General features: G+C 41.1%; 1 protein-coding gene and 2 long non-coding RNA genes across 4 annotated transcripts in view; 1 reads left to right on the forward strand and 2 right to left on the reverse strand.

The window, feature by feature from the left end:
- The window catches only part of LOC124110919 (IQ motif and ankyrin repeat domain-containing protein 1-like), a 354922-nt gene that overhangs the window by 3025 nt on the left and 330273 nt on the right, over nucleotides 1–21624 (reverse strand). For both annotated transcript variants that reach the window (XM_046470397.2, XM_046470398.2), the window contains 5 exons: nucleotides 18613–18705; nucleotides 17011–17125; nucleotides 2773–2878; nucleotides 2230–2364; nucleotides 593–721 (listed from right to left, as the gene is read on the reverse strand). In XM_046470397.2, coding sequence (XP_046326353.1) covers nucleotides 593–721; nucleotides 2230–2364; nucleotides 2773–2878; nucleotides 17011–17125; nucleotides 18613–18705 — 578 coding nt within the window. The remainder of the gene's footprint in view (nucleotides 1–592; nucleotides 722–2229; nucleotides 2365–2772; nucleotides 2879–17010; nucleotides 17126–18612; nucleotides 18706–21624) is intronic.
- Nucleotides 6395–8402, forward strand: LOC125382046. Its single transcript, XR_007222206.1, has 2 exons — nucleotides 6395–6679; nucleotides 8344–8402. It is a non-coding gene; the product is annotated as an uncharacterized LOC125382046 (long non-coding RNA).
- On the reverse strand, nucleotides 8000–15339 carry LOC125382048. Its single transcript, XR_007222209.1, has 2 exons — nucleotides 14638–15339; nucleotides 8000–9031 (listed from the first exon to the last, which is right to left on the reverse strand). It is a non-coding gene; the product is annotated as an uncharacterized LOC125382048 (long non-coding RNA).

Raw genomic sequence — 21624 nt, forward strand, 5'->3', positions numbered from 1 at the left:
ACTTAAATTCAAGGTTGTTGATATGGACTTGCTTCCATATTACGACGTTCTGCCACCTGTAGATCTTCGAAGTGCACTCCTTAGCCCAGAGGTGTAAACAGTGCAAACATTCGATATCAACACTACCAACACCATTGAAGATGCAGATGCAGATGCAGAGTGAGTGAGTGAGTGAGTGAGTGAGTGAGTGAGTGAGTGAGTGAGTTTAGTTAAACCCAGATTTGAACAATATTCCAGTTATATCATGGCATGTCAGCTTAATGAGAGAGGAAAGCCCTAAGTGATGCAAGCCTCAGACGTTTGCCACTCACAGCGACATTGACTTGGTGGATCCCAGCATTTTGATGTACCAGGTGACTGAGATGTTGTCCGACTGGATTATGTAGGTAGATATACTGATTGCCTCACATCCACACATCCATGCTGATGGTAGCTATAGTGACTAACTCACTTCCACACATCTGTGGTGATGGTAGCTATACTGATTGCCTCACATCCACACATCCATGCTGATGGTAGCTATAGTGACTAACTCACATCCACACATCTGTGGTGACGGTAACTATACTTTTACATATGAATTGGTCAATACCTGTGATTCTGTAGTATTGTTTTGTCTAGTACAGAGGCCATAAGTCCCTCCTGAATGATATCCATTCGGTCAGAAAATGTCTCAAACATGTCAATTTCCATCATGTCCAGTACAAGTGGTTTCCCAAACCTGAAAAATACCAAGAGTTAATGTGCACAAGTAGCACTGTAGAACCAATCATTTCAACATGACAAAACAAAACAACATGGATAACAGCAAGAAGTTTGGACCCTCTTTACACATTCTGTACCTGCAGGTAATCCTCCCTCATAGCCCTGAAGCCATCCTTGATTATCAAATGTATTATGGTTAACTGGGGATGATTGCATTGTGGGTAAATTGATATATGAACGGCTGACCTTATTCCTATCTTGGTAGACCTTGTTGTAGTAGCTTATGCCCATGCTTAGTGGATGGGAAGATGTGACAATGTCACACTCCGTGCATGCTCGGCTATGCGGAAGTCATGATTGGGAGGGCCAAGTGGTTGTGTCCATTTTCCTGGTCACATGATCTGCGTGTTGGCTGGGTAGGGAACCGTCACTCTTTGCTCACCAGTATCTGGTAAGGAAGAGTCGACTCACGCGCCCTGAATCAGGACCATTTATTATTTTTTATACTGCTTTCGTTTGGATAAATGGGATGTTTGATTAGGAGATATGTTTGGGGACGGTTTACTTTTGGGAGTTACGTTAGAAGGGTGGTTATAAGAGCAAGATTAAGGAAGAATGTTGAATTGTGTTATGTAGGTAGGGAAGGGGGGAAAATATGCAGGTTATAATTTAGTGGAGGAAGGTTTTGCCCCCTGTTGTTGTTTATTTTTGTTATAAATAAACTTTAAATCAAACTTCACCCTTTGTGCTTTATCTATAATTAGAACTCGGTCAGGAGCCTCCAAGAACATAGAGACAAAAGAATACTGCACAGGGAGAAGAGAACGGAATGCAAACCACCGCAGTAAAACATCAGACGTTTTGTCATCCATTTTTATAGTTCTACTGTCACTGGGTGCCTTTTACAGCCTTTAGGGAGCGCCTATTACAGATTTATATCTCTATTCCCTTATGACAATACCCTGGATCAATCCAATATGGTTTCTTTGTTCTGAAACCTATTCAATGCAATAACTCTCATGAGGAATATTTAAAAGTGATAAAAGAGACGACACTTCCGAATCGGGACCTGTGAAGATCCGAGGTAGAATAGGTCTCCAGCAATCCATGCTTGCTTTACTTTGTACAACTTTGGTTGTCGAAAGAGGTGACTAATGTGATCGGGTGGCTAGGCTCGCTGACTTGGTTGATGCATGTCACTATATCCCAATTGTGCAGATCGATGTTTAAATCACTAGATTGTCTGGTCCAGATTCAAATATTTACAGACCGCCGTCATATAGCTGGAATATTGCTGAGTGCGGCTTTAAACACCAAACTAACAAACAAAACAAACAAACTCTGGAATAAAAGCTTTGATAGGTAATGGGTCCAGGTTATTTATCGAAATAGAATGAAGATAAAATACACTGGATAATCCAGAATGCCCTTAGGCTGACTTACCAGATGTTAGTGAGATGTTACCAGATTACTAGTTGTAAGTTTGAAACAAGTTAAAGCAAAAGCTGGTGAGATCAAACAGACCTGACAGCACCAAGCAGCGCTATTCTGAGGCGGTCAGGCTCCACATCGGCAGGGCGGAGAGCATTCACATAGTTGGTGTCTCGGTAACGCAGGAAAATTGCAGCCTGGCCACTGGTGTCAATTATGAGAGGCCACCTGGAAAGAGTACAATAAAGGGATAATTTTCATTCTTATCTCCCTGGGGAGTATATAAGTTGCAGTCACAATACCATCTCAACCTACAGGTACCCATTTTACTGCTGGGTGAACATAGGCATATATTTCAAACAAAGTCACTTGCGTAAGGAGACAATATATGTGCTACATGTACATGTGCTTTAGTGTCCCCAGAGTTAAGCTGACGAACATGGCCCATACAACTACTCTCTGCAAACCTCTTTGCTAAACTTCACCAGATTTCTGACATGAGCTGTACACCGGTCTTTATGCCATATGATACATAATACACTCTCATATTCTCTTATTCATCCCAACAAGCTCCAGTAATGTGAACTAGTTGTCTGCTCCCTATGCATCGTACAGCTCTATCCCAAGGGTGCTTACTTGCCAGATTCTTTGATTTTGTTGCCGACGTCTCTTAAAAGAACTTCATCTAGCTCTCTAACCATCACCTTCAATCCAGGAAGATCACCAGGTCCTCCATTCACACCTGTAGTGAATACAGCAAATACACATCTGTGAGTCCCTCATTACTTGCACATCTGTGAAACCCTCACCACTTCCACATCAATTACACCATCACCACTTCCACATCAATTACACCCTCACCACTTCCACCCTCACCACTTCCACATCTGTTACACCCTCACCACTTCCACATCAATTACACCCTCACCACTTCCACATGTATTACACCCTCACCACTTCCACATGTATTACACCCTCACCACTTCCACATGTATTATACCCTCACCACTTCCACATCTGTTACATCCTCACCACTTCCACATCTATTACACCCTCACCACTTCCACATCAATTACACCATCACCACTTCCACATCTGTTAGTGTTACACCCTCACCACTTCCACATCTGTTACACCCTCACCACTACCACATCTGTTACACCCTCACCACTTCCACATCTGTTACACCCTCACCACTTCCACATGTATTACACCCTCACCACTTCCACATGTATTACACCCTCACCACTTCCATATCTGTTACACCCTCATTACTTTTGCATCTGTTACACCCTCACCACTTCCGCATCTATCACACCCTCACCAATTCCACATCTCTTACACCCTCACCACTTCCACATCTCTTACACCCTCACCACTTCCGCATCTTTTACACCCTCACCACTTCCACATCTGTTACACCCTCACCACTTCCACACCTATAACACCATCACCAATTCCACATCTATAACACCATCACCACTTCCACATCTGTTACACCATCACCACTTGTACATCTGTTACACCCTCATTACTTTAACATCTGTTACACCCTCACCACTTCAACATCAATTACACCCTCACTATTTCCACATCTATTACACCCTCAACACTTCCACATCAATTACACCATCACCACTTCCACATCTGTTACACCCTCACCACTTCCACATCAATTACACCCTCAAAACTTCCACATCAATTACACCCTCACTACTTCCACATCTATTACACCATCACCACTGTTACACCTTCACCACCTCTACATCTATTACACCCTCACCACTTCCACATCAATTACACCCTCAACACTTCAACATCTGTTACACCTCCACCACTTCCACATCAATTACATCCTCAACACTTCAACATCAATTACACCCTCGCTACTTCCACATCTATTACACCCTCATCCCAGTTACACCATCACCACTGTTACACCTTCACCACCTCCACATCTATTACACCCTCACCACTTCCACATCAATTACACCCTCAACACTTCAACATCTGTTACACCTCCACCACTTCCACATCAATTACATCCTCAACACTTCCACATCAATTACACCCTCACTACTTCCACATCTAATACCCTCATCCCGGTTACACCATCACCACTGTTACACCTTCACCACTTCCACATCAATTACACCCTCAACACTTCCACATCAATTACACCTCCACCACTTCCACATCAATTACACCCTCACTACTTCCACATCTATTACACCCTCACCCCGGTTACACCACCACCATTGTTACACCTTCACCACCTCCACATCTATAACACCCTCACCACTTCCACATCTCTTAACCCTCACCACTTCCACATCAATTACACCCTCATCCCCTCACCAGTTCCACATCTGTTACACCCTCACCACTTCCACATCTATTACACCCTCACCACTTCCACATCAATTACACCCTCACCAGTTGTTACACCCTCACCACTTCCACATCTGTTACACCCTCACCACTTCCACATCTATTACACCCTTACCACTTCTACATCTATTACACCCTCACCACTTCCACATCAATTACACCCTCACCAGTTGTTACACCCTCACCACTTCCACATCTGTTACACCCTCACCACTTCCACATCTATTACACCTCGCCACTTCACATCTATTACACCCTCACCCCCTCACCAGTTCCACATCTGTTACACCCTCACGACTTCCACATCAATTACACCCTCACCAGCTGTTACACCCTCACCACTTCCACATCTATTACACCTTCATCCCGGTTACACCATCACCACTGTTACACCTTCACCACCTCCACATCTATTACACCCTCAACACTTCCACATCAATTACACCCTCAACACTTCCACATCAATAACACCCTCACTACTTCCACATCTATTACACCATCACCACTGTTACACCTTCACCACCTCTACATCTATTACACCCTCACCACTTCCACATCAATTACACCCTCAACACTTCAACATCTGTTACACCTCCACCACTTCCACATCAATTACATCCTCAACACTTCCACATCAATTACACCCTCACTACTTCCACATCTATTACACCCTCATCCCGGTTACACCACCACCAATGTTACACCTTCACCACCTCCACATCTATAACACCCTCACCACTTCCACATCTCTTACACCCTCACCACTTCCACATCAATTACACCATCATCCCCTCACCAGTTCCACATCTGTTACACCCTCACCACTTCCACATCTATAACACCCTCACCACTTCTACATCTATTACACCCTCACCACTTCCACATCAATTACACCCTCACCAGTTGTTACACCCTCACCACTTCCACATCTGTTACACCCTCACCACTTCCACATCTATTACACCCTTACCACTTCTACATCTATTACACCCTCACCACTTCCACATCAATTACACCCTCACCAGTTGTTACACCCTCACCACTTCCACATCTGTTACACCCTCACCACTTCCACATCTATTACACCTCGCCACTTCACATCTATTACACCCTCACCCCCTAACCAGTTCCACATCTGTTACACCCTCACGACTTCCACATCAATTACACCCTCACCAGCTGTTACACCCTCACCAGCTGTTACACCCTCACCACTTCCACATGTGTTACACCCTCACCACTTCCACATCAATTACACCCTCACTACTTCCACATCTATTACACCCTCACCACTTCCACATCAATTACACCCTCACCACTTCCACATCTATAACACCCTCACCACTTCCACATCTATTACACACTCACTACTTCCACATCTATTACACCCTCACCACTTCCACATCTATTACACCCTCACCACTTCCACATCTATTACACCCTCACCACTTCCACATCAATTACACCCTCACCACTTCCACATCTTTTACACCCTCACCACTTCCACATCTATCTGACAGTAGAAGTTTTTTCTATCTCCTTGATTGAATCTTCATTGTTGGAAGTTGAGGGACGTCCAGACCTAGGGTCATCATCACATAGCTGCCAAATGTTTATATGCGGTCATGAATTTCTTGGGGAGCACTTTTCGCTTAAAGGGGAAGTGTACACGCAAAAATCACTTTCTTTCTTATTTTAAACAAAACGGAATTTTAGAATGAGTTAGTATCAGTGTTAGAAAATATACACTCATTTTTCTCACAGTCAATGTAGCGAGCTCACAATAAGTGTGAAAATGTCATGCCGTTATGAGGCCTTCGTTTTCCGAGCTAAACAGGCCTGAGTTATCCCCCTTAGGTTATGACGTAATTGGTGCCAATTTAACTGGGTCCCTGTCTTGTCACAACGCAAAAGATATCAAGTACCAGTTTATGGTGAGACAACATGGCATCCGATACCTTGCCTGGTCCGAAGAAGTTCCCTTGACCCTTCAAGAAATCGCAAAACCATACGATTTTGAACCGAAACGAGCAACCTTCGCGGTATGGAAACGATGAAAATCAAGTGGAAACAAGAGAAGACCCACATCACCTAATTTGTCACCCGGCCCCTACTCGACATCTACACAATTAGGCCTACCAGTGACAACGTGGTAAGAATAACACTTTGATGTGTGTATACCTAAACTACCTATATGCTCATTATTACGTTTTCAGAAGCGGAAACGTAATATTCTAAGAGATTTTTGTCACGCCTGGTGACCCGCATGCTTCGTCAGCAGGCCTATTCATCCTGTCACACCCTGTTACGACCCTATCGCCGGTATAGGCATTGTCGTCAATCTGAGTTTGTATTAGGTGTAACTATTCCCACCACCTATAGGCTACAGATCAATGCTACTTGCCAATATCAAGAAACAAATACGATCTGTCGCCAAACGTTGTCTCAACAAGATTAAACATTAGGCCTACCAGCTGATGACGAGACCATATGCTTAGAGTAACACGAAAATGGGGTATGTCCCAGTACGTTTCTAAAGTCGGTTGCCAAGTGGAAACGTACTGGGGGAAAAAAAGATTCTCTTTGATTTTTCCCCATCCGAGGTCAAAATACCTGCCATATTTATTGATAAGTAATTGGATGTCGTACTTCACACTTCACACCGTCCCCATTTGAAAGTGAAAAGATAGATCACTCAATTGATTTGTTTAGTGTTTGAAACCAGTTACTGCAGTAGGCCTACAGTATCTTATTCTATTTAATAGATAATTGGTTATTGGTTTGTTCTGACAACCATTCATAGAAAATGCATTGCAACTTTGCAGGGAAACTATTTATCATCTATTATGGTGCCAGATTTTAAAAAAAAATGTTTAGAAACTATAAAAAAAGAAGAGATATCTAATATATAATTAATTATTAAAAACAGTGGGTTGTTTAACTGAGTGGACGAGATATATGTAAAATGTTTACAAAAAGCTCATTTACTGTCACAATCAATACATATAAATTATCTAAGAAACTATAAGTAAAACTTGTTGAAAAGTAGTGAAAAATATTTGAAATTGTAAATCTTTGTTTGGAAATTTGGACCTCCCAACCTGACCTTTTGAGCAAAACGTCTGTAACAACCACCCCCTAAAATGCAAATGAAATATGCAATCATTTTTTTATATGAGTGAGTGAGTAGGGTTTTACCCTGCTTTTAGCAATATTCCAGCAATATCACAACTGGGGGACACCAGAAAAGGGCTTCACATGTTGTGCCCATGTGGGGAATCGAACTTGGGTCTTCAGTGTGATGATCGAACACTTTCACCACAAGGCTAACCCACCACCCTTTTTTATATTAACACTTGAAATAAAGTTTAGAAAACATATAATATGATTTACTTTCATCAATTTTTTTTATTATGCATTTTAAGATCTATCATGCACAACAAACAAATCTGACAAGTAAAATAAGAGATTGGAGTACCATAAATGTTTATTTGCCAGCAAGTTGTGAAAGCATATGTAACTTGTAAGGTTATTAAATTACATCAGTGATATTGAAACATGCCCACAATATTTCAAGAAGTATTCAAACCTACAGTAATAAACACATCATGTCAACATGATAGAACTATAAACTGTTTTGGTATTTATTGAATTATTAACATGTAATAAAAATTATGCATATAACATCAATACAAGTTACTTCTTATATAAGCATCCCTCCAGATTTAATGACAAAAATATATATGTAAATGGTATGATATTTTTGTGTAATGTTGTGCATAGTTTTGACTGATAAAAGACACTTTTTCATTTCAGAATCTATCTACACCTCATAAACAAGAGGTTCACTTTGGGGATTTGCAGAAATAGTTGAAGAATCAGAGAAAAGTTATTCCATCTTGTGTTGTCGAGGTGATTCATGAAAGATTTCCATCTGATGTATGGAAAGTTTTTCTCTATGCTCATTAAAATAAACTTTTTTCATTGAAATCTTGTTTTATGGTCTCTGACAACAATCAGCCTTTGCTGTTTCATTTGATAAGTTTCTGTAATACAGGATGGCTGATGCTGGATCAGGTAGTTTTGGGCAAGGGCGAAGGCCGGGGAAAAGACTGAAGAAAATATCACAAGCACTGGCTGAATGCTCAGTGGTAACTTGTTAGTGCACTGGTTGACTATTTCAAAAGTACAGCTCTCTTGTTCTCTGAAGCACTGTACCTCACAAGACACTCTAATATTTTATGACTTGTAACTCTGCATGAAAATAAACACAATTTGCACACAATGAAAATGGATCTCAACACCAGGGATTTCTTGTGACATCGGTGGGGCAGGATACTCTCACCTTTCGTGAACACCTGGTATTATCACTATTTGATAGCGATTCATTAACACATGCTCATGATTTAGTCAGAATCGTACCATCAACTGTTTTTTACAGAGATTTCATATGAATATGGAAAGGGTTTTGTCGCATTTATACTCTTCCATATCATTGTGGGACCTGAAATATATAAAAATAATTTTAACATAGATTTGTCAAAATAATATGTACACTGACTAAATAATTGTAAAAGAAGGTGGTAATAATCTGCAGCAGTGTCAGGCTTGTCACTGGATGCCTGAATACAAATATCATCAGTTAACTGTGTATTTGTGCAGTGACAACAAAACAATTGAGTACGGTCAAATGTTTATTATATACAATACTTGGCATAAGATTCGGGGGCTGACTCGGTGTTGGAAAGGTAACTTACGCTGCTGGTAAGTAGTATAAAAAGGCAGCCCTGCATAAGTAAATTTGAAATATATATGAAAATGACTTAGAACCCTGCGGGTAGATCTAAAAAGATAAAATGGAAATATGTAGAAAGGGTGATACCCTGCGGGTATGAGTGAAAATGAAAATACTTTTGGGGCCGCAAGCCATATAATGATAGTTTACAGAATGATTAGCTTGCAAGCCCAAAACGAGGTAAAAAACCGAGAGCCCCCAAAGTGATAAGAAAGTATAAAATGAGTGATGAGTGAAGATGATAATGTTAAATATATACATATGAGAATTAAATACTGAATCCAATGAGTTATAACATCCAAGTTATGTCACAGAACTAGATTGAACGGTGTCAGGAAGCACTGATGAGTGTTAGTAGCACCGATAGGAATAACAGTTCAGTCATGTGGGTTGCACACCCTTTTGAAGGGATCTGTTTGGAAGCTTTAAGGTTAGGATGCACTTATGTTGTGTCTGTTCAAATTGCACATCACTCGCTGTTAGATGTACATCTGGATCAAACGACGAGGCACAAGTAAATTCTCCACGACGGAGAAATCCAAAATAGGCAGTTATGCACATACATTGCATTGCCAGATTGTTGAAATATCCAAACACGCCTACTTGTAACTGAGCCACTAGTTTACATAAAACACTGTAAGTTATAGGCAAGCGCTACTTTGTAGATATTGATTGCATTTCTTGTGACCTCCTAATAAAGTCTGTAGTCTGTGTACAGCTCCTGAAGATACATCGTCAAAAAGGGTCTTGATACCAGCTTGGAGGTACATGAACTCGATACCGGCCAAATAAATCCACTGTGTCATGTTTCAGTTATAGCACTCCAAAAAAACAATGGGCTACGAAATATATAGTCTCACTTATTGGTGAGAGGGTGGACTGGATTCACAGGTTGCTGACCATGCTGAATTTCAACAGTAAATTACATAGCACATCGAGCCTGTAGTGTATGCAGATTTAGTACCCTGACTGATAGCTGCTGCCACATGATGTCTGAGCTGGGTGGGCACTGTTGCGGAAGTACATCTGTCTGCGGCACCACTCTGCAGAATTCACCATGTGGAACGGAGATAGAGAATCAGCAAGTTCGTTGTGTATTCCGGGAACATGTTGAGCTAACAGAACAAAATTATTCTAGCTGCCGTCCAAGTCAGTGTTCTCATCAAAGCCATAATCTTCCTTTAATAATTAACACGGTGGCCTGGTTGTCGCAATGAAATAGCACTCGTCTGTGTCCACTAATGTCCACAAAATTAGCAGCAACCATGATTGGATACAGCTCCATGAATGCCCTGGATTCGTGCTCCAGGAATTGTAACATCTGATGGCCATTCTCTGCAAACCAGGCCCCATTGAATATGTTGAAGTATCCACCATGGCCAACCGTTGCAGCAGTGTCAGTATATCGGTTCAAGTGTGAGGCGGATGTCACTTCAACGTCATGAAATACTGCTATGCCGTTCCACTGTGAGAGGAAAGGGTTCCACATGCGCAAGTCGATTCGAAGGTCTGAGACAGCTGAATATGATGATGCAGTTGGCTACTTTGGTTGATAAGTCAGTAAGGTAGGACACAAAGGATCTTCAGGGGGATCACACGACAAGCAAATCTTAAGGATAGGTGTTCCCTGCGGGTATGGCATTGGAAAATGGTGGCTGCGCCAGACCCGGGCCCTGCCGACCGCGAGAATAGGGATACCCTGCGGGTATAGGGGGGGAAAGGGAGCAGATTATTACGGAATTGAAGGAGAGGTGTACCCTGCGGGTATGGAATTGGAAACTGGTGGCTGCGCCGGACCAGGGCCGTGCCGGCCTGTGAGAATAGGGATACCCTGCGGGTATAGGGGTGTATAGGGATCAGATTATTATGGAAGTATCGTGTGGGTATGGAATGGAAACTGGTGGCTGCGCCGGACCAGGGCCGTGTCAGCCTGTGAGAATGGGGATACCCTGCGGGTATAGGGGTGGAAGGGGAGCAGATTATTATGGAATTGAAGGAGAGGTGTACCCTGCAGGTATGGAATGGAAACTGGTGGCTGCGCCGGATCAGGGCCGTGTCAGGCTGTGAGAATAGGGATACCCTGCCGGTATAGGGGTGGAAAGGGATCAGATTATTATGGAATTGAGGGATAGGTGTACCCTGCGGGTATGGAATGGAAACTGGTGGCTGCGCCGGACCAGGGCCGTGCCGGCCTGTGAGAATAGGGATACCCTGCGGGTATAGGGGTGGAAAGGGAGCAGATTATTATGGAAGTACCCTGTGGGTATGGAATGGAAACTGGTGGCTGCACCGGACCAGGGCCGTGTCAGCCTGTGAGAATGGGGATACCCTGCGGGTATAGGGGTGGAAAGGGAGCAGATTATTATGGAATTGAAGGAGAGGTATACCCTGCGGGTATGGAATTGGAAACTGTTGGCTGCGCTGAACCAGGACAGTGTCGGCCTGTGAGAATAGGGGTGTATAGGGAGCAGATTATTATGGAATTGAGGGATAGGTGTACCCTGCGGGTATGGAATTTGAAACTGGTGGCTGCGCCGGACCAGGGCCGTGCCGGCCTGTGAGAATAGGGATACCCTGCGGGTATAGGGGTGTAAAGGGACCAGATTATTATGGAAGTACCCTGCAGGTATGTAATTGGAAACTGGTGGCTGCGCCGGACCAGGGCCGTGTCGGCCTGTGAGAATGGGGATACCCTGCGGGTATAGGGGTGTAAAGGGATCAGATTATTATGGAATTGAGGGATAGGTGTACCCTGCGGGTATGGAATTGGAAACTGGTTGCTGCGCCGGACCAGGGCCGTGTCAGCCTGCGAGAATGGGGATACCCTGCGGGTATAGGGGTGTAAAGGGAACAGATTATTATGGAATTGAGGGATAGGTGTACCCTACGAGTATGGAATTGGAAAACTGGTGGCTGCGCCGAACCAGGGCCGTGCCGGCCTGCGAGAATGGGGATACCCTGCGGGTATAGGGGTGTAAAGGGATCAGATTAGTATGGAAGTACCCTGCGGGTATGGAATTGGAAACTGGTGGCTGCACCAGACCAGGCCCGTGCCGGCCTGCGAGAAAGGGATCAGATTATTATGGAATTGAGGGATAGGTGTACCCTGCGTGTAGGAACTGGAAACTGTTGGCTGAGCTGTACCAGGTAAGTAAGGAAGGGACTGACTCGCTGTCATCACCTAGAGGACTGATTCTATACACCCTGTATGGTGGCGTCCCGAAGGGTCCAATCACATAACCCCTTGTGACACATGTTCTACTGCTTAGTGACGACATCTGGGGCCTTGCATGCTGACAGGTTGTTCCTAAATTCAACAGTGTCTTGGGAAGAGAATTTAGCATAGGGGAAATCATCCCTTGTCCATAGTCTCTAATGAGGTATATCCCACCTAATGCCGGTGCCTTCCTCAGAAAAGGCTGTTCATCACATAAGTTGAAAGTCTGTCACAATCTGACACTGTGTCTAAATTCCTGATTGGCAGAAGAAGCAAGGCTAGATTGACATATTACCTTGTATCTCATTTAAGATTGAATGAAATGTGTGTATGTGTGGCCGTGAATCTGAGGGTACGTCCCTGTTTAGCTGTTTGGGAAAATCTCTACTTGCTCCTGTGGCTTGTCTTGACTCCTCTCTGGGTTGTCGTTGTCACTGGTGGTGGTAAATGTACTTGTAGGAGGCTGTAATTGTTGTCCCAAGTTCATGACGATAGACTTCAGTTCAGCGATCTCCCTGTAATGAAAACACTGTCACTGTGTTTTCTGTAACACTAGCAGAATTATCAGAGCAAAATCCTGTGAATTGTCTCTCTGTAGCGGCACATCACTGCCTTGATCTTGACTGACTGGAGCGTTTTGAGGGATCGTAGTGGTGGCGACCGTGCTGTTGATGCCTGTCATCACCCTCATATTTCAATTAGGCTGCATTAATGTCCGTCTGGACCAGAAAGTGGGCACATTGACACCCATGTCTGGCAGCCGTTGTCGATTATCAGCAGCTGTCAAAAGGGAGAGCTTCTGTTACATTCCTGTGAGAGGGAAACAGGGCTAGACGCTTCGCCACGATCGGCGCCATTGTTGTTTTCATGCAGGTCAGAGGTCGTATCCTGGTTAACCCTTCGTGTTGATTGCGATCTGGCTTAAAATGTCGTCTGTCAGCCATTGTTACAATAGCAACAAACAGTTGTACTGCATACACAACAGGATGGCAAAGGATTGTGTAGATTTTTTGAATGACCGTGATTCGTAATGACAGCTGAGAGAACAATGGAAACAGCTGAACGACATTGAGGCTCTTGTTCACTCTCCTACCCAGAGTTCCATGCGGCCGGCAGCCAGCTAGCATAGTACCTCTGCCACAGGCCAGCGCCATGTGACGATTCGTCACATCTTTCACAGTCCATTCAAGATATTGCATATGCTTTTCATCCGTTTCATGTTTGACAAGTCTACACATTTTCATAAACAAATGTCAAAGAATGGTTAACTTTCATTGAGAAAGTATGCAACTTCGTAAAAATCTACTTGTTTTTGCGTAGTTATCCTATGTTTACATTGGTTGTACGGCTCCACGTGCTGTCATCGAAGCCCAACGGAGAGCTAGCGACACGGTCACTTTGATGCATAAATATATATTGTCATGCAACTCACTGTCGCAGTTGTAGTAGCATATCTATATAGTTATGCAAAACAATATGTAAAGCGCCCCCAAATACTTGCATTAGTCCGTTCTATACTGATTTCTGAAAAAGCGCGTTTGTTTACAAACAAGAGAAAAGTCCGGTCACGTGATATGCAAATTAGCCTGTGGCAGTGGTGTTATGCTGAGTCACCACTGCGACGGAGTGTGGCTCTTGTTGTTAATATAGAAAAACAAAATGATGTCACATCCGTAGTACTGCGCATGCCCGGGGAAAATATATTGCATTCTGGGATAGAAAATAGTACAGAGAAGAAAATTTATGTGATCGTTCACAGACGATTCTGAATGATAAATGACAACTGGAAATATATGGAAAAACCTTACGTAGGTGACAAATATATACATCTGTTGTGTAGACATCAATGTTAATAATAGGTGAAAGGATATGTTGATCACTGCACAAACAAAAATATAAAATTAACATCAAATTGTATCAGATCTAAACTTTTATATGTCATTCACAGTATACGTTCATTTGTCATCCACACTACACTTTTACAACAAAAGACAACAATATAGAATATAATAGATACACAAAATAGTGCAATACAGAAATTATTTGCATATAGTATTTACATTGTGTGATTATTCATTGTCAAAATATTATTTTGTACCTCATACTGTGAAGCACGGTGTGCCATGCTTCTGGTGTACACTGGACAGCGACTTTACACCATGATGGACTGGGGACCTGTACTTTCTGGGCATCGGTGTCTGGCATGACTTGGCTCGAAACTTCATATTTGAAAGATACAACATAGAAACATTAACACTTTTGTCATCTATATCTCACTATCACAAAATATAAAATGGTAACTTGATTTTTTTCATGTATAAATGTGCTATAAATTGTATATGTGTGTAAATTGCATTGAACATGAAATTTGAATATTTTGGGTGGTGGGTGGGCGATGATTTTGGATAGTGACTGGATATTTTGTCAGCTACAAACCAGCAAAACCAGATATCTGTTTGAATAAAAAATATATAAAGCCTCAATATAAAAAATAAACATGTTGCAACAATGTATTTTTGCGGACTTTTGCTTCAACAGTCTGAATCAAAATTATTGTACATGATTATTTAAAGATTAGGTACACACACAAACACACACACACAGAATTTGAATGAGTTTATATAATTTATAATTTGTTTTCCTGTGTTATTATAAAGTTTATTAATTACCGAAATGAGATGATATGTGTTAATTCCAGACGGGAATGGCTGTAAAACTAAAACATTACGTAACACAACTTACTCCATCAACAGGAGTTTGCTGCATACTGCAACGATCAGCTGATCAGGAGTATCGACATAACCATGGAGGAAGTGAACATGTGAACGAGACAACATCGCGGATATTCATGATTATCAAGTGAAACTATGTACAAATATCACCCTACCCCTGCTAAAATACATTTCTTAAATACTACTGTGGTTAGAATAAACTAAAACAGCAAACTTACCTGATCGAGTTACTTCAACTTTACGGCGTTTGTTTTCAAAAACATCCCAGTCAGGGTCTTGATGAGAGTGCTGCCCCTTTAGCCCGTTTCCATATAAGGATCGTACACCATCCGCTTCCGATCAGTTTCAGCACAGGACCATATGTAACTAATAATAGTAACAAAAACGGCCTTCGGCCTCGTCTATAATTTTTAAGCGAGTTTTTTTTTATTGTTATTATTAGTTACATATGGTCCTGTGGTTTCAGAACCAGCAGGTATCTAAACTCTCACGGAGGACGACAGCAACTCAGCAAGAGCCAATATGCGCAACACAAATGAACGAATAAGCGCAATTCATACAACGGACCCTTCCAACCATAATCGCGAATCTTACAGTATGTTATCAGTGCATTGTTGTCTTCTCAGTCGTGATTTTGGAAACCGAAATAATTTTAGAGTAATTGTGCTTAGCGTTGTATCTTGGACAGCTCGGCACCGAACAAAACAATAGCTAGGCTGCGCATCTGAGAAGATAGAACCACACACCTACATACACCACGTGAAACGCGTCTAATAAAGTCTTATGACGTCATTCCTTTGTCAATTGCCACCAATGACGTCATATTGCAAGGGGCATAAGCCATGGTGTGTTTATTATGGAAATAGAACTCTCTGAAAATGTGAAAAATATGAACCGATTTTATGAATAAAATAAATTTGATACGTGTGATATTTTAATTGTTTTGCCTCCGAAACTACTAGGTAAATACTTTTCATGATGAAAAAGTACAAGAAAAATAGGTTTATTTTCGTGTGAACTTGCCCTTTAAGTTAAAATCTTGATGACTGTTAGGTACTCGTTCTTTTCCATTTCTGTGTCCATTTGGATGCCTAGCACATTCAACTGGCTGACCCTTATATACAAACGGCCTCAACAGACCAAATACACTTGCAATGAAGTACTCAACAATGTATTACATTGACTATTTCCCTTTGTTATGGCCCACAGTTTAAAGTTAGTCAGGCTTTTGACCAGCCCTCGTATCGTCACATCTGTTACACCCTCAGTATCTTCACATGTTACACGTTCAACATTTTATCATCTGTTACACCTTCATTATCTTCACATCTGGTACACCCCAAATATCTTCACATGTGACACCCTCATTATTTTCACATCTGTCATGCCTCTTATTATCTTCACACCTTTCACACCTCATTATATTCGCATCATTTACACCCTCACCACTTTCACATCTATTCCGACCGCCCCCGTGGTCTAATGAATGAGAGAGTCAACAAAAAAAAGAGAGACTTTTTCATTGTGTACTATAAGATATACGTAGCCCATTGCAACAAATGGTAACATAAGTATATGGTAGAACTGTACTCATAGTGTACACACATTTGTCTAGATTCTCAAACATTCTGCATTCACAGACAAAGAGCTTTAAGGAGATGGTTTCAATAGAGTAATTTAGAAACCTAAAGAATTGTCAAGTTTAACAAGAGAGTATTTTTAAGAAACTTTTGCAGTACCTGGCTGAGTCATTTGCTGTTCCCGAAGTTTCATTTTAGTGAAGGCAAGTTTGTCCTGAGCTTTGTCGAATTCAATCTTTATGACTTCCAGTTCCAACTCAGCATCATGGACTGTCTAAAGTTAACATGAGAAGTTGACATGTGTACTTTATCATGTGAAGTCAAATGTCTAGTTCATTTACAACTGATATAGATACTCATGAAAGAAAGTAACTGCTCTTCACATATAGTGGTTATACTATTGAAAATAACAATATAATATTTGGTTATTAGTCCGATCATTGTGTTATCATAACAAATTCATTGACAGAATGGTAACAGTAGACAGAGTGGAACGCCCTAAAAGAGGGTTGATGTAACAACTCAATTATCCAAGTCATCATCGGGTGAGACCATCATTTGCGCTGATACAGTCGAGGCAGCGGTGGCACAAGAAGACACGAGATGATTGAAAACAGCCTGACAGACATGTTCTATGGGGGAGAGGTCTCGAGAAACAGCTTGGCATGGCAGTATAGAATTGTTATGCTGCCTCAAAAAGCCTGTTACAACACATGCACAATGTAGGCGGGCATAATTCTACTGCAACATGATATTACGTCCCTACATTTGCAAGAAAGGGTTGCTTAAACGTTAGCCTTGACACCTGCAGACCTTTGCACGGCAGAAACTTCGACTCATCTGTGAACTGTATACTATCCCCAACTTGTTTTCTGAGCCTCAGATGCTGTCTAAACCAAGCTAGACGTGCCTGGCAGTGACGTGAAAGCAAAGTTGGACGTATAGCTTGACGTCTGGGCCAGATTGTATGCTCCCACAATCGGTTGCATACAGTTCTGCCACTAACTGGTCCCAACCCGGGCATTGTCCAAGCTGTAAATGTGGCAGTTTGGTATCAATTCCATAGATGCACCAACCGAATATGGTTGTTTTGTTGGCTTTACGTATTGTGTCAACGACAAGTGCATGGCAAGTCATGAGTGTTGCCCTCCTACACATGTAACACCCTCATTAGAGATGCCACACATGTAACACCCTCATTAGAGAGTAACACTCTCACAAATGATGATATTGTGTTTCAATGAACATTAAAATGTCTGTCAACTTCGTTTTGCAACATTCCTGTTTGCAGCATACCCATGGCATGTAGATGTTGATTTTCAGCAAGCTATGTCACGGTGTTAGCATTATTTACAGTTAAACAAAAGTGTTTTTATGAGCACCTGATAGCTAAACAGTCATTGTATGTTGTTCACATTAAAAATACATGTGTGTGAATATCATGTTTCCAACAAACAAGCAAACATCCAAATAATGCACCATGCATTTACATGCATTAACATGCATGTACAAATTGTTAGACACCACCTAAATGTCGAGGAGATGTCTTCATGACTATATTCGTATTAAATGATACATTATTTAATTTCAGAATAAACGTATTTTCATTGAACTTTATACAAAACACAGTTACTTTTTTCCATTAGTATACATTTATTAGTATTTGATAAAATAATAATGGCATTAGATTTATTAAATTCTGTAGCAATTTTATCTCTTCATGTCAACTACTGAAGGCACACAAAAGATTTTTACACATACATTCAGTGTGATGTCAGTTCTCTCAAAGCCAGAGGCTGCTGCTGTATCATGCTCTGTGATTCTCTTCTCCAGTTCACAATATGCCCGGTTGAGCTGGACAGAGAGAACAAATACAAACATACACCAAATATTGTGTATGGAGGAAATACAGTTCCTACTCAATTAACTCACTCAACCCAGTACGCTAGATCATTTTAGTTGTCAGTAATTAGTAAATAAAAATCTTGAGATTAAAATTGTGAAAAACTAACCGAACCCATTGGTATTTCAAAAGAATGTATTGTATTTCACTTGTTCATTTTAGATACAGAAATGAATGGAGGTTTCTTAGTGAGGTAAACAGAGGCATGGAAGTTCTACATTCTATGCATCATCCCAGATCTAATGTCATCATGCTGGAATTGCATATGAACAATGTTTCAATCTCAAATATTTGGTTGCATTTTTTTTATTGTTTAAGACATTTATAACATGTCATCATACAAAAATAACCAGCTGTTATTTAGTTTTGTTTTTCAGTTATAACAGAACTGTCTACTGGTTGCTTGCAGTGTTTATCAGATATGATTCTAGCACACAGCAGTTAAAGTATAAGGATACAAGAAAGAGTACATGTCTAGTCTTGGCCTTATATTGCAGCATTACTCTGCATTTCATTTCTTAATGAATCTGTAGCTATATATACAGTTTCATTCTAAATAGTTACATATGTACATTGACATACAATAAGTGTTTCTTAGTTACAACCTGGCGGCGAGGTGAGAGCACGCACGAAAATCAGCTCTGTTGAAAATGCAGTAGAAGTCATCAATACTACTTCAATAACCCCTTTATGTATTAAAACCTAATGACAAACAAGTATGGGGTGTGATCTAGCCACGTATAGAAGAAGTGTTGGCAGTAATAATTTTGCTTCAACTTTTATCGCATTTATGGGTCGCCGAGCGAAATTGGCTCAAGCCATGCGTGTCGCCATGATGCACGTGCCGGCAGGTACAGGTAGGCTTGTGAGAGCAGCTGTCGTCGTGAGTGTTATGCTTATTATCCAGCTGGGTAATGATGTCAACCTAAACCCAGGCCCCGGCCCAGAAGATACAGGTACAAGTAGAGTGACGAGACAACCCCCAAACCTCCGAACTCCGAACCCAGTAACAGTGAACTTCTGAAAGAAATTCGAGGTATGAGAAAGGATATGAGTGACAATTTCTAACCGGATAAATTGCATTGAACAGGATTTCCAAGCGATGGCTAATAAGAATTCTGCCTTAAAAGAACAAGTTTCATACTTGACACATAAAATAAATAACATGGAGAGCCAAAGTAAAAGAAATAACATTATTTTTTATAATGTGGAAGAAACTACGAGAGAAACTTATGACCAAACTGAAGAAAAAATAAATGAAATTATTATAAACAAATTGAAACATGATGAAAATGTAGGAGTGCTTTCAGCAAGAAGACTGACGACTAAAACCCTGGGACCCAGACCAGTCCTCGTGACGTTCACACACCCAAAACACAAATCTCAGGTGATGGGTTCTTCCCGAAATCTGAAAGGTAGTAAGATACATATCTCCCATGACTTCATGGAGGAAGAACTCAAGGTCAGAAATAAACTAGTAGTATAGGTAATGATGGTTCTGCCGCAACTATAGCCGGATTTATATACCAATACAGCTGCTACAGGTGGCATTTTTTATGCCAAAATGATTATGCGATTCAACGATAGTCATGAGATTAAGTTAAATTGACTCTAGCTCACCACCACCTGGAGTCAATCAATGCTTCTATGATATAAATTTCTCTATTATTTTACAAGTAGGCCAGATTATATACTCTTCTTGGTAATTGATGATCATATTTGTTTGGTTTACAGATATAATATATACCTTGTGGTAATTCTCTCAATTTGATAATTTTGTCTATGAACATAAATGTTTTGTGTTCTTCATTTGTTGGTTTGACATTACTGATATAATAATTTTGTCCATGAACATAAATGTTGTAATTCTCCATTATTATATATTTATGTAAGCATTTATCTAAATGTGATCAAATGATAGTAAGCAATCTATTTTTAATCTCCAACCAGTTCTTTGGTTTTGGCACGGAATAACTGACGCGCTTGTTGCCTCCCCTGTTCTATGGACTTTTTTTTCTCGTCTTCGCTAATACCTCTGGTCTTACGAGATTTTGATCGAATCTCCTGCTTCATTATGTTGTATTTGATGAGTTCTGATAACACTAAACGAAACTCATCCTCGGATATCTTACAATCAGCCATTGCTGTCGAAATATGATCCTCAATGCTGTTCAACTTTGCTTCGGCGAGTATCCGAATATTATCATGTTTTAATGCTTTCTTTTGCAACCTACGAGAAATAAATTTTATCGTTATTCCTGCCAGTCCTGAGATTCCGGCCGCTATTTCCATGCCAAGTACGATAGGCGCAGCGATTATAGTTGATAATATACCAACACCTGCTACACCGAGTCCCATGCCAGATATTACAAGCGCGGTGTCAACTCCGTCCAGCGCATTCACAGCTCTGCGATACTTTTTATACAATCCAAGTCTCAACTCCCTATCCTTCTCTATTCGATGTTTTAAGTCGCTTATTTGATGTAATCGAAATCCATCAACAGTATCCATCTTTTCAAATGCTTCATCGAGCGCCGGATATAAACTCATAGTATATATTACGGTCATATAATAGTCTTTAATTGATCTTGCTTAAATGTTTTGAGAGTACACATCAACCTTATCAAATGTATATTATACGGCAAGGATATCTTAGTAAGAGAAATGCTGTCACTTTTAATAATTTGAACCCCCTCGAGGGTTGCAACAGGTGAAGCGCCAATATGAATAATACTGCAACGTTGACGCTCGTGTTTCTTTTGCCATTTAATCGATAGTCCTGGTAATATTTCGAAGGCATTTTCTGGTGCATCTCCAGACAAGACTTCAATAATAAGCGTAGAAATATTAGGTATTGCACTCAAGTTAAC

The sequence above is a fragment of the Haliotis rufescens genome, unplaced genomic scaffold (genome assembly GCF_023055435.1).
Source record: "Haliotis rufescens isolate VD_foot unplaced genomic scaffold, xgHalRufe1.0.p SCAF_2, whole genome shotgun sequence".
Lineage (NCBI taxonomy): Eukaryota > Metazoa > Mollusca > Gastropoda > Lepetellida > Haliotidae > Haliotis > Haliotis rufescens.